The sequence below is a fragment of the Rhinolophus hipposideros genome (genome assembly GCF_964194185.1).
Source record: "Rhinolophus hipposideros genome assembly, chromosome: 13".
Lineage (NCBI taxonomy): Eukaryota > Metazoa > Chordata > Mammalia > Chiroptera > Rhinolophidae > Rhinolophus > Rhinolophus hipposideros.
Window position 1 is genome coordinate 15,857,213 of NC_138059.1, and position 13,115 is coordinate 15,870,327.

At 38.6% G+C, this 13,115-nt stretch overlaps 2 protein-coding genes across 3 annotated transcripts in view; one reads left to right on the plus strand and one right to left on the minus strand.

The window, feature by feature from the left end:
• TNFRSF11B (TNF receptor superfamily member 11b) overlaps positions 1-8,203 on the plus strand; it is a 28,086-nt gene extending 19,883 nt beyond the window's left edge. Inside the window, exons 3-5 of one of the 2 annotated variants that reach the window (XM_081071260.1) lie at positions 3,095-3,286; positions 4,893-5,117; positions 6,977-8,203. In XM_081071260.1, coding sequence (XP_080927386.1) covers positions 3,095-3,286; positions 4,893-5,117; positions 6,977-7,365 — 806 coding nt within the window. In that variant the 3' untranslated portion in view covers positions 7,366-8,203. The remainder of the gene's footprint in view (positions 1-3,094; positions 3,287-4,892; positions 5,118-6,976) is intronic. The other variant, XM_081071261.1, reaches the window with a different exon arrangement.
• COLEC10 (collectin subfamily member 10) overlaps positions 1-13,115 on the minus strand; it is a 412,450-nt gene that overhangs the window by 166,066 nt on the left and 233,269 nt on the right. The window lies entirely within an intron of this gene.

The window sequence follows — 13,115 nt, forward strand, 5'->3', positions numbered from 1 at the left end:
GATCTGGGAGGATAAAAGCTGTAGCAATATCTCATCAGTGAGCTTATTTTTATCTTCGACAAACAGATTGTCAAGCCAAGTGTCGGTATTTGTCTACACACCAAGCACTTTTTCGTTTTGCATTTTGAAGAGCATAGGTTAAGGCCAGGGTGCCTTTAATCTTTTGAAAGCTGCAACCCACATTTTTGTTTTTTCTACCACATTGACAAAGCCTCGATGTCATCTGTATCATTTCATAGCTTGGGAATATAAAGAGTAATTTGCTTACTTTTCTGGAGGAAGTAGTAATCAGTATAGATGCTGATTAGTCACTTTGAAGCAGTGTTTCTCAACCTATGCACTATTGAAACTTGGGGCTGGACAATTCTTTTTGTGGGCAGCTGTCCGGTGCGTTGTCAAGTATTTACCAGCATCTTCGGTCTCATGTAGCAGCTATTAGGTGCTAACAGCACTCCTCCCCCAGCTGTGACAACCAAAAATGTCTCCAGATATGACCAATTGTCCACTAATGGCAAAAGCACCCCTGGCTGACAACCACTGGTTTAGCAGATGCTAAGTATTTGTAACTATTTTAACTTTCAGAAGTTGTGATATACAAAGTCTAAATTATTAGATGACAAATGCTTTAGGCTTACAGGCATAAAAGGAAACGTTCAAAAATTGAAATCTATTGTTTCCTAAGCTGTGAGTCGTGTAATATTAATCACAGATGGTGCAAATTGCATGAGAGTTCCTTAAAATGCCTCTAGTATGAATATTTGAGGGAGCAATTGGTGACACTTCCGTGTTTTTGTTGGATGATACTCGGGGACTCAAAAGCTAAGCCAAGTTGTAGGGGGGAAAGCCCATCCAACAAAAACAAATCCATTTAAGTCAATTTAGTAAGTTGTATATGTAGAAAAAATAACTAAGGGACTATGCAGCTTGGAAACTAAAGTTTTGAAAAACTATGGAAATAGCAAGGATTTTTCTCACATAAGCATGGAAATTTGTTTGTAGAGTGAAGGAAGCTGGCAGCCCGAGGACTAAGGACAAAGATACTCATTTTATTTTGTGGCACCACAGTGGAGTTTATTTACCTCTCCCTCCTTAAAAGCCCACAGAGAAGTTCCTCATGCAAAAGATAGGTTTCCAACCCAAGAGAAGGAAGACTATGCATTGTTGTTCTAAAAAGTATTTAATAACCATCCCTTCTTGTTTTTGTTTTGAAGTCAGATTGTCTCCCCCTCATGTTTTATTGACTCCATCCTGTTAGTCCTGTAATTACTATGTAATTACTTAGGGCTTGAATGGTGACGTTCTCAACTACAAAACAGAACTCTCATCATTATGATATTTTCTATTTTGCCTGCCAGATTATACTTTTTATGGTTTCACTGATATTCATTTACCTGGATGCACACATTTTTCTTTAAAAAAGTTCTATCGATTCTAAAGGAGGGAGGTCCCACTCAGCAAGGTCATTATATAAAACCTCCGACTACATACATTAAGAAACTTCTATCATTCTTAGATTTCTTTTGTTAAAGGACTTTACAGCCTCAACTACCTGAAAGAATATTTCATACTCATGAATCTCTCATTGGGATGCGCAATAGGACCCAAGCTGCCAACGTGTATCTGAAGAATGACAAGACTATTCTTTGTGCAGTCAGCTTTCCAGAACATGTGGCAGTTGGCAAAGGAGACTTGGACCCAGCTGTCCAAGTTCACTTATTTCCGGAATATTAGCAATGAAAGAAGACCATGAAATCCCTGCCCAAATACCTTCACTTATGGTCTTGTAGAAGTTGGTGTAGAGTTGGAAATGAAGAAAGTCCTTTTTTTAAAAAAAATAGACCTCTTTGTAAATTGGTTCCTAAGATGCTGTCACTGCAACTCTGGAAATGGCTTTTAATATATGAAGGTTTCCTCCTGTGGTTTGCCCCCTCCTCTTTTTTTTTCTGCCAACCCTTCGTCATTTTTAGTGGTCAATGCATCATTAATCCCGTTAGAAGAAGCAGGAGATGAAACTGGAACTAAACTATCTTGCTCTTTTTTTGGGGGGTTTGATACAATGAGGGGGGAGGCTTGAATTTTTAATAAATGAAGGTCATTAACTTCCTATAGCTTTCCTTTGTCCCATTTGTCTTGCATAAGCCAGAATTGTCCTATAAAAGCTACATTTGAATACTGAAGTCGAAATCTGTTCAACTAGCTTACACTAGATGGAGGTATTTTCATATGCAAATACACTGTAATGTATGATTTATCCATGAATAAGAGAGTCAACGGTTTAAAGGTATTTATTTTTAATAGCATCTTTAGTTGTTGACTGGTTCAAGTTTGCCTACCAATGATTTCTCCAAATTTGTCAAGTATCTTTCCACCATGAAATAAAATGCCCTTGCAGTCCCCCTTCCCTGAAATTTTAACAACCATATTCTTTTAAATCTCAACAGTTTAAGCAAACGGCGTGTCATTGTCCATGTACTGGGTAGCTTAACTGCAGGCTTACGCTTTTGAGCCAACAGCCAACTTTATCGCCACCTCCCAAAGTTTATTATAAGGTTGTAAATTTTTACTTCTCAAGGTTAGCATTCTTATGAGTTGCTTCACAATTAGGATTCAGGAAAGAAAGAACTTTGATAGGAACCGATTGGAATTTAATGACGCAGCATTCGATGGGTACTGATTTCGGAGAATGATATTAGAGCAGTTACACCACAGTTATCTCACGATTTTCTAGGATAAACGTGTGAAGAATACGGTGGACGACAAGACTTTACTGACACGTCAGCACAGGCAGGACTGAAGAACACCCTTCTCCTTGCCTCTCACATTTCACAAGTGTTCTGTGGGCAACAGCAAAACAAACTTGTGTTTGTATTACAATGACGAGCGGAGACCGCCGAAGGGGCTAAATGTGCAAGTTTTGTTCTCTCTGTCTAATGAAGTGAAAAATGAGAATGCTTGATGTGATGGACAACATTAATAGTAAAAACATAGCAGTAAAAACCAAGTGAAAAGTCTTTCTGAAACTGTGTGAAGAGAGAGTCATCTGCTGTGAAAGTATGTGAGAAGAAGGTGCTAAATGGTTTGGTATTTTTTGTAGGAACCCCAGAGCGAAATACAGTTTGCAAAAGATGTCCAGATGGGTTCTTCTCGAATGAGACATCATCTAAAGCACCCTGTAGAAAACACACCAACTGCAGTGCATTCGGTCTCCTTCTGACTCAGAAAGGAAATGCAACGCATGACAATGTATGTTCTGGAAACAGTGAATCGACTCACAAATGCGGAATAGGTAATTACAAAATGAAATACCAGCCTTTGTACCACCTGAGTCGAATACAAGACCCCCCTGGCCACCTCCTTTGTCAAGCTCATATTTTCCCTTTCTTGAATTTTAACCTATACGGTCTGTGCACCATCACTAAAGCCACAACTCAAACTCCTTCAAAGTCCTCAGCTTCTCACAGATCATGCTCCAAATCCTGACTTTCTTCCTTTCACATTAGAATCAACTCTTACCCGTGGGGAAAAGGGTGGTGTACAGATTCTGTCTGGCGCCAAATTATCAGAGTCCAAATTGCAGACTTTTTTGTTATGTATTTTCATCACTTTTAATACCCATATCATTAGCCAAAGTATAAATTGGCAACTAAGAAGCAGTGACATAAACTGATGGCAAGTTAGAAATGTGAAATTGACTTTTCTGTGGTATTGCTGCATCGATTCCACAGAAGTTCCAAGTGCGTCCTGCTGTCTTAAACTCTATACAGGAAAGGTCACTAACTCCAAGCTCAAGTTATCTGAATGCATTCCATGTGGGTGATGACACTAATCAGATTGGTGTCCTCACACTGCCGTTCCTACCACTCTGCTAATCTCACACCTTCTACCAAGGACTCATTACACCGAGGATAATCTGCCTTTTAGCATCTAGCCAAAAAACATCACAGACCAGCTGGACTCTCACTAAACATCTATTTGCACAACACAGAAGTATATGAAGCATAGGAATGTGGATTGGAAGATTTAAGGTTCCAACCCAGTTCTTAACATTTTTTTCACTGTGTAATCAAAATCTTAGACAAGTCATGTAGCCTTTCTGCTTTCTTACCTAAAAAGTAGAATAAGACAAGGCGTGGTAAGGGTAGTGACTTCTAATTTTGATATCCTTTTTATTTAATTCACTTTTAATTTTACTTTTATCATTCACTGAGCACTTACTCTGTGCCAGGTACTTTGCTATGGGGTGAATGGCAGAGCCAGGAATTAAACTCAGGCCTGACGAATCCAAAGACAGACTTACTCCCTGGGATATATTCACCCTGCCTAGATACTGAGGATATTGTACCTCTTTTCTAAGTGACATGTTTTTTGCGTGTGATTTTCTCATTTAATATATGCTCATGGGTCTATATGCATTCTTATTCCCAAACGTAAATGATGTGTTTCTGTATGTGCAGAAAATAATACACTATTCCAGATTACTTTCAAACTCCTTTAAAGGCAAGGATCATATTTATTTGGACCCTGACCTTGAATTACCTGGCAGGCTCTAGGCAAACCTCAACAGAATGTTAATCTTTACCTTAAGTCATAGAACTTTTGCTGCAATTTATAGTAATATTACATTCTTACTAAATATTTATTAAAGTTTCTCTCCCAAAATGCCCTAAAAGAACATTAGAAAGGACATAAGCCCAGTTGGATTGGCAACCTCCCACTAAGACCAGCCAACAGAAGGGTGATTTTATTCGAACTTTGCATTTTCACATATTCTATCTTGGACAACTCAATTGTGTATATTTTTGTTTATTTGTTTTTAATTCTGATTTTGTCTAATAAGCTTCCAAGAATCCAATTGTTGAGTAAATCGCCTTGGTTTTCCCACCATCCTTTAGATGTCACCCTGTGTGAGGAGGCGTTCTTCCGGTTTGCTGTTCCTACGAAGTTTACCCCTAACTGGCTCAGTGTCCTGGTGGACAACCTGCCTGGCACCAAAGTAAATGCAGAGAGTCTGGAGAGGATAAAGCGGAGGCACAACTCACAAGAACAGACTTTCCAGCTGCTGAAGCTGTGGAAACATCAAAACAAAGACGAAGATATGGTCAAGAAGATCATACAAGGTATGGTAACCTGAAATAAGCACGCCAACCAGCAAGCGAAGACAGCCCTTGACCATAAAACAGGAAGAAGACTGTATTCCTGTTCTGTTGTGTGCAAAATGTCCCTCTTTTGGAATGATTGTTGGACGGAAAGTTTTCACTAAGGGACAATGTAAATACTGTTCCCAAAGCCATCACGCAGGGTTTTAGTCTCCCCTCCTTCACATCCCTCCTCTTCTTTTGAAAATGTGCAAAGAAGAAACAATGCATGTCAATGCCAGGCTAGACCCCAGGAAATCTGCCGCTACATCCCTTCGCACGTTTCTGAGCATCGTCTCTGACCTTCCCAGAAGTTTTTAACCACTTTGAATCTTACCTTGCATTTCTACCAAGAAGCTATGTTGTATTTATTTGGTAGTACTCTCTAGAGAGCCTGTAAGTGTCTTAGAGATATCCTCTCATTAATCCTCACAACATAACCTATCTTAAAATTACCATTTTAATAGCATATGTTGTAAGGATTAATGAGATAAGGGCTGTAAAGTGTTTGAGCTTCTTAGAGAAAAAGGCTAATTAAAACCGAGCATGCTCATGTTTTATCAGAATTTTATAAAGAATCTCCTTTAGAAACAGTGACTGAGTGTGTAAGTGTGTGTGTGTGTGTGTGTGTGTGTGTGTGTGTGTGTGTGTGTGTGTTGGGAGAGAATCAAAAGAGAAAAGTAAATTTCATACAGTGTGGACTGTAAACGGTGGAAAGAGTTCTGACTTCAATTAACAATGGGAGGATGTGTCAGAAAAAAAAAGTGGGGGAAGCTTTTCATAATGCAGATACTGTCACTGAGAAAGCCAATCTTCTCTTCCCCATAGAGAAATGACTCAGGAGTCCTATACTACCCGAAAGTCCAGACACCTGAAACTGAGGCAAAATAGTTTAGGAGACTGACATCTTTGAGAGCTGAATGCTTTCACTTGTGCAAAGAGTAAACTTCTGGTTGTTCTGTTGTTGTTGTTGTTGTTGTTGTTGTTTTTGCCAAACGAAATGTATTCTTTGCAAATACAATTAGCCCTGAAGCAAAAAGTAAGGGAAGTAGAGAATCAGAGACTGTTAGAATCGGAAAGGACCAAATCCCTATTTTATAAATGAGGACATTTCAGCCCAAAAAGATGAACTGACTTGCTTTAGGGCTCACAGATACTAAATGACTCATGTCGTTAATAGAAACATTAGTTACTCCCACTTATGTTTCTATCTTAGCTCATTACTGAAATATTCTCTAGGCTGTGTGTATCATCCTGTTCCCTGGCCTTGTTCCTTGCTATTTATTAAAAACCATTTGAAGCAACTATTCTTTTCAAATATCACATATGTCGGATATCAACTAATGAAAGTTTGTATTACAGAACAACTAACTTGAATACTTTGTTTATCTGAAATGTTATAGCTTTAATTTCTCAAACATTTTTTGTATTATAGTTTCAGGTGTACAAAACCATGTAATAGTTAGGCATTTACACTCCTCACAAAGTGATAACCCCCCTTCCCCAATCTATTACCGCTCTGACATCGTATTCTGAAACATTTTTTTTAGAAAACTGAGAATGATTTGTCTGTAATTTTCTACTGTTAATTTTCAAAATGAAGGCTTCTCACAAAGCTTTGTCAGAATATATATAGCATATTATCTTATTATAACACAAAGTAATATTTATCTCAGTTCTTAGAAATAACTAGAATCACTTAAGCCCTCCCCCTGAAATAAAGGAAAAGGCTATCCTCAAAGTTATGGAACTTGGCGAACCATTGCCTCAATGTAGTTTGCTGGTGTCATTAGAAGAATATACATAATGTGAACGTGTCTTTGTGCTTTTGCTCTATGCAGATATTGACCTCTGTGAAAACAGTGTGCAGAAACACATCGGGCACACAAATCTCACCTTCGAACAGCTCTGCAGCTTGATGGAAAGCTTGCCAGGGAAGAAAGTCATGACAGAAGACATTGAAAAAACAATGAAGGCATGCAAATCAAATGAGCAGTTACTGAAGCTGCTCAGCCTGTGGAGAATAAAAAATGGCGACCAAGACACTCTAAAGGGCCTAATGCATGCACTAAAGCACTTGAAAACATACCACTTTCCTAAAACTGTCACTCAGAGTCTGAAGAAGACCATCAGGTTCCTTCACAGCTTCACGATGTACAGATTGTATCAGAAGCTATTTTTAGAAATGATAGGGAACCAGGTCCAATCAGTAAAAGAAAGCTGCTTATAACGGGAAATGGTCATTGGGCTGTTTCCTCACAATGGACCAGATCCGATGGATGAGTAAACTGTTTCTCAGGCACTTGAGGGGGGTAAAATGATTTCTTTCTCATCACCAAGGACGAGCTTTGGCCCTAAGGCATGGGAAGAAACTATGATGTGGAGAAAGAACTAACTTCTCCCCCAAAAGTTCAATAAACCCCAAATAGTTTATCCAACTGACAGATCTGGTCCAGTATCTACTGACTTTATTTTCCCTTATTACTGTTGCAGTAATTCAACTGGAAATAAGAAACTAGACTCTATTGTGCCTTACTAAATATGGGAATGTCTAACTTAAATAGCTTTGAGATTTCAGCTGTCTATAGGCTTTTACTAGAAAGCCATATTTTTTTTTCTGTAAAAGTACTAATATATCTACAACACTATTGCAGTATTTGCTATTTATATTCTTTCAGATATAAGGTTTGTACATATTATCATCCTAAAGGGAAACTGTGTAAGACTTAATTTTAGAAAGAAAAAAAAACATATATTCTGTTTATTATTATGACAAATGAAAGAGATAAAATATATTTTTAATGGTAAGTTTGTAGCATTTCCTAATAGGTACTGCCATTCTTGCTGTGTGGAGTGTTTTGGGAATAATTTTACCTATATAAGCTATAATATCATTTTATAGGAAGTACATTATTTAGTCAATTGTTTAATGTTGGAAACTGTATGAAATATAAATTATCTGAATATTAGATGCGCTGAGAAATTGAATGTACCTTATTTAAAAGATTTTATGTTTTTATTATGTAAACAACATCATTAAAGTTTTCTAATTATTTTTCATTGCTTTCCCTCCTGCTTTTCTTTGAATGGGATATTAATGGGTGCGAGTTTTTACAATTTTCTGTTCTTTTATCACCAGGACCATCTGGGAATTGTTAAAAATGTAGATTTCTGGGCCAATTTATTGACAGACTTTGGGGAGGACAGAAACCTGCATTTTCTAACAAGTCCAAAGTAATTCGTATTACACTAAAACTGGAGAAATTCTGAAGTCAAGCTTAGCATGCAGATGGTGCAAACGACTTATAATTGCTGACACTAGCATCGAAAGACCAAACTATGTGAGTTATTTTGGTAGCAAATTATAGAAACTGGCACTATTTCATTCAAGAAAAACTTAATTGGAAAGGTGGTATATTGGGTTGAATGACACCCTTTCCCCAAATAGGTTCACATTATAATCCCCAGAACCTGTGAACGTGATCTTATTTAGAAAACGAGTCTTTGTAGATGTAATTAAGTTAAGGATCTTGAGATGACGAAGTCATCCTGGATTATCTAGGTGGGCCCTGAATCCAATGACAGGTGTCTTTATAAGAGACCCACAGAGGGGACAGACAGAAGACAATGTGACGACAGAGGCTGAGATGGAAGTGATGTAGCCGTAAGCCAACGGAGCCAGGAGAGGCAAGGAAAAGATTCTCTCCTAGTGCCTCCTTAGGGAGTAGAGTCTTGCTGACATCTTGATTTTGGACCTCTGGGCTCCAGAACTATGAGAACATTTCTGGTGTTTTAAGCCAGATTGTGGTCATTTGCTATAACAGACACAGGAAGCTAATTCAGGTTGTGCCCAAACTTTGGGAATGGCAGATCTGAGATAGGGCTGGGCCTGTCGGGGACAGAAGTTTCTATACGTTCTCCTAGTCCTACATTTCTGCATCTTTTAGTTCAAAATTTCAAATTCCTAGGAAAGAGACTGGTTGCCCTACGTGGGCGTAAAGACACAGCCAGTGAGGGTCTATCTTTGTCAGTTACACTTCCCAAGAAGGGGCTATCACCGTGAGCAGGGTCCACTGTATCCCATCCTTCCCCAGTCTGTGTTCCTCTTTTCTTTTACTTTACCGTCAATTACAGCATAATGTTGGCAGAGAGCAACCCTATCTCTGTGAAATCAGATCAGCTATGTCCACTCTGACAGAAGGGCAGATCCAGGTAAACATGACACAAAGTCACAAAACGGGGGAAATAAAAAGCAGAGCGGGAGTCAAGAGGCTCAAACCTGGAGAACCAGACAGAGTCCCAGGGTTGCAATCCTTGAAGTAGAAACACTTATGGGAATTAAGTGTTGCAGGTATAAGCAAGCAGGAGGGTAGGAGCTAACTAATAGCCTGCATTTTCCCTTCAGAAGCCCCAGTTCTTCCACCAAAGTGCTTATTTACTGATAATGAAATGGCCTATACCCGTCAGCTAAGTTTAAGAAAAGTTTGCAAGTTAATGGTATCAAGTATCATTTATTCCAAGGCTAATTGGATTGGCTTCCCTGGCTGCTCCTTGGGGTCAGGTCTGCCTCAAACTTCTCCTCCAAGGGAGAGATTATACAAGTTCATGTCAGTGTCTCCTTTTTCAAACTTTGAATTTTGAACTAATTTTAGATGTACAGAGTCATTGAAAAGATAGTAGAAAGTATCCGTAGGGAGCTGTTTGGTAAAATTTGCCCCAATTTCCATTTGATGCTTTCTCATGAATAGATTGATATTATGGATTGGGGGAGAATATCACATAGGTGATGGCCCTTCTCACATCCTATCAGGGGCAACTGATGCCAGTATGACTAATCACTGCTGATATTAATCTTGACGACTAGTTCATTTTTATATAAGGTGTGAGATACATATTGAAGTCTTGGTTTTTTTTTTAACTTAGGACCATCCAGTTGTTCCAAGATGATTTGGTGAAAAGACTAGGATTTCTCCATTTAATTGCCTTTGCATCTTTGTCAAATATCAGTTGATTATATTTGTGAAGGTATATTTCAAGACTCTCTATTCTGTTCCATTTATTTATACATTTATCCTTTCACCTATACCACACTCTTTAATTACTATCACTTTATAGTAGACCTTAAAATTATCTCTGATGATTACTCTATAACTTGGGAGAACGCTGTTTTTTTCTTTTTTCTTTTTTTTTGTATGTCTCCTAATTTTCTGTTAAAAGCCAAATTATTGTGTAGGCCAGTAGCAATGGAGGCATGTGTTTTTTTATACCTGGATGTGGATATGCCTTTCCTTCTGCTAGAATTGTGATGAAAGGCTTTGCATTAACCCAGTTAGTAATTGAACTCACTTTTTGTTGTTGTTGTTGCTGTTGTTTTTGCTATGGTTCTACTCAGTGAATCACAGATTTCCACTTCTTACAGAGAGCTGGTTTCTAGGGTGGTGGATGTGTATTAGATCCATGTCAATTTGATTCTGAGTTTTTGGTCTTCCCTTTGAGCAGTGCCTCAAAGAGACCCTCTTTGCACTTTCTCATTCTTCTCTCATCCCTCTTCCAGCAGTATTTTGCTGTCACATGTCATTTGAAGTTTCCTAGTTTCATAGTGTACGGGGAGGGAAGTGCAGTCTATTGTTCTGGTTAAGGCTCTTAGGCACGCCTGTGCCCCTGGGGTGAGCGGCCCTCTCAGTTCTCTTGCCCTTTCTCTACTCAATCCTGTCCCTTGTCCCAAGAACAGACTCTCCTCCCTCTTGTTCCTTCCCTCAGCTGCAATGAGTATTTACCAATATCTTAAACCCAGCAGTTTTACATCCCCACCCCCAGATTAGTGATTTTGTTCTTCTAGGTGAGGTGTCTTGCCCTCCCTACAGGTCTACTGCCCCTCCCTCCAATAGCTTAGGGTTCCTTTTGATCTATTCAGTGAATGCTCAGTGGGGTTCATGGAGAGAGAGCCTGCAAAAGTGTTGAAGGAGGTCATCAAGAGGATGTGACCACTGGTGGACACTCAAGCTGGATCCAAGCAATCAAGCTTCCACCCCCTCCCCTGTCCTTCAAATGCATGTTATGCCCACCGTTCCCACAGTGGAAGCCATTTAAAAGACACAGCCTTGAGAGAGTAAGGTGTTGTTGAGATCATACGGACTACATAAGTGACTAAATCCCTTTAAGGCCTCTATGTAAACTTTTTTTCATTGTTGTTGTTATCTATTTATTTATTTTTGACCTACAAAAGCTGTACATAACTTGGTAAGTTTGGAGATAAGTATAACCTGTGAAACCATCACCACAGTCTATGCCATAAACATATCCATTCCCTCCCAAAGTTACCTCCTGCCCTTTTTTTTAAATTAGTTTCAGGTGTACAAAACAATGTAATAGTTAAACATTTATCATTTATATCCCTCACACAGTGATAACCCCCCTCCCCCCATCTACTACCCCTCTGACATCGCATACAGCCATTACATTTCCACTGTCTCTATTCCTAATGCTGTACTCCACTTCTTGTAACTATATATATATATATATATATATATATAAAATTATAGTTGACATTCATTATTATTTAGCTTCAGCTTCAGGTGTACAGTGCAGTGATCAGGCATCTACATCATCCCTGAGGTGGTCTCCCTAATGAGATAAGTGTCCATCGGATACCCTACAAAATCTTTACAACATTATTGACTATATTCCCCAACCTGACTTTCGTATCCCCGTGGCAATCTTGTGGTTACTGGCTGTGTTTTCTAATCCCATCACCTTCCCCCTTATCCCCACTCCCCCTCCAATCTAGCAACCCTCAGTTTTACCTCTATGTCTCTGAGGCTGTTTCTGATTAGTTCATTCATTTATTCTTTTCTTTAGATTCCACATATAAGTGAGATCATCTGGTATTTGTCTTTCTCTGTCTGACTTATTTCACTTAGCATAATGTTCTCTAGATCCATCCATATCATTGCAAATGGTAAGATTTCATTCTTCTTTATGGCTGCATAAAAAATGAAGCTGGACCATCTCCTTACACCATACACAAGAACAAATTCAAAATGGATTAAAGACTTCAATGTAAGATCTGAAACCATAAAACTCCTAGAAGAAAATATAGGAAGAAACTTTACAGACATTACCCGGAGTAAGATTTTTTACTGATATATCCCCTAGGGCAAGAGAATGCAGAGAAAAAATAAACATATGGGATTACGTTAAACTAAAAAGTTTTTCACAGCAAAGGAAACTATCAAAAAAAAAAACAAAAGGGATCCTACTGAATGGGAAAAGATATTTGTTAATGATATATCCAATAATGGGTTAATATCCAAAATTTGTTTAAAAACTCAACTCCAAAAAACCAAACAACCCAATTAAAAAATGGGCAGAGGACATGAAAAGATATTTCTCTAGAGGACATATAGATGGCAAACAGACATATGAAAAAATGCTCAACCTCACCAATCATTAGAGAAATGCAAATAAAAACCGCAGTGAGATACCACCTCACCCCAGTCAAAATGGCTATCATCAATAAATCAACAAACAAGTGTTGGTGAGGAAGTGGAGAGAAGGGAACCCTGTGCACTGTTAGAGGGATTGCAGATTGGTACAGCCACTATGGAAATCAGCATGGAGATATCTCAAAAAACTGAAAATGGAACTGCCTTATGACCCAGCAATTTCACTCCTAGGTATCTATCCAGAGAAATCCCAAACTCTAATTTGAAAAAATTTATGCACCCCTATGTTTACTGCAGCACTATACACAATAGCCAAGACATGGAAACAACTGAAATGCCCATCGGTAGATGACTGGATTAAGAAACTGTGGTACATTTATACAATGGAGTATTATATAAACTTTTAAGACTGGCGGGCAGGTGTAGAAAACGTGTCTTCTAGCAGCCATGACAAGCCTTGTATGTAAGCTCCCTTGCTTATTAAAACTGCCACCTACCAGTTTGGAGTGGTCTCCCTCTTTTTGGGGTCTCTCCT